We start from the raw sequence: 552 nt of genomic DNA, 5'->3' as shown, positions 1-552 counted from the left end.
CCCGTCCGTCTATCTCCCACACTGACTGCCTTCAGGCGATCCCTTAAAGGAGAAGTATGGGGTCAGTGTTTTTCCCCATAGTCCTCCTCAGGGTAACGGGAGGACACAAACTGGCGTCCTCCCGTCACCCTAGGCTCAGTATATATGCGACACTTTCTCTGGGATCACACTCGCCGGTGATAATAACGATGATCGTCGGATATAAACATTGCCTCTGATAAACAAAGGATCGGGTTGGCCGGCAGGGTGACATGTGACGTGGGAGGCCCCTCCCGCTCCCAGCATGCCGTGCACCGGGCTGTGTGTGACTCCAGTCAGCGGGGAGGATCGGAGACGTGTGTACGCTGGAAGCATGGAGCATTTCTTGCGGGGCTGCAGAGCCGCCTTACAGGTAGGAGACCGCCATTCCTGTCGCTGCGCCCGGGGGTTCTGTCCGCGGGGACGCTCTCGCCTGAAGAGCTAGCAATCCAATCGGGGACAGCACGAGAAGACGATTATAGAGATGGGGGGGTCTGTGCGATCCATATATTCAGCTCAGTGATGTGTCTATCT

At 56.9% G+C, this 552-nt stretch overlaps 1 protein-coding gene across 1 annotated transcript in view; it reads left to right on the top strand.

Moving 5' to 3' along the window:
* The first annotated feature begins 270 nt into the window (after positions 1–270).
* The window catches only part of PRUNE1 (prune exopolyphosphatase), a 16,733-nt gene continuing 16,451 nt past the window's right edge, over positions 271–552 (top strand). Inside the window, exon 1 of the mRNA XM_018568838.1 lies at positions 271–391. Within this exon, the coding sequence (XP_018424340.1) occupies positions 284–391 (108 nt within the window). The 5' untranslated portion in view covers positions 271–283. The remainder of the gene's footprint in view (positions 392–552) is intronic.

The sequence above is a fragment of the Nanorana parkeri genome, unplaced genomic scaffold (assembly GCF_000935625.1).
Source record: "Nanorana parkeri isolate BGI_ZX_2015 unplaced genomic scaffold, ASM93562v1 scaffold1251, whole genome shotgun sequence".
In the NCBI taxonomy this organism is placed as follows: domain Eukaryota; kingdom Metazoa; phylum Chordata; class Amphibia; order Anura; family Dicroglossidae; genus Nanorana; species Nanorana parkeri.
This window is presented reverse-complemented; position numbering and strand designations above follow the sequence as displayed.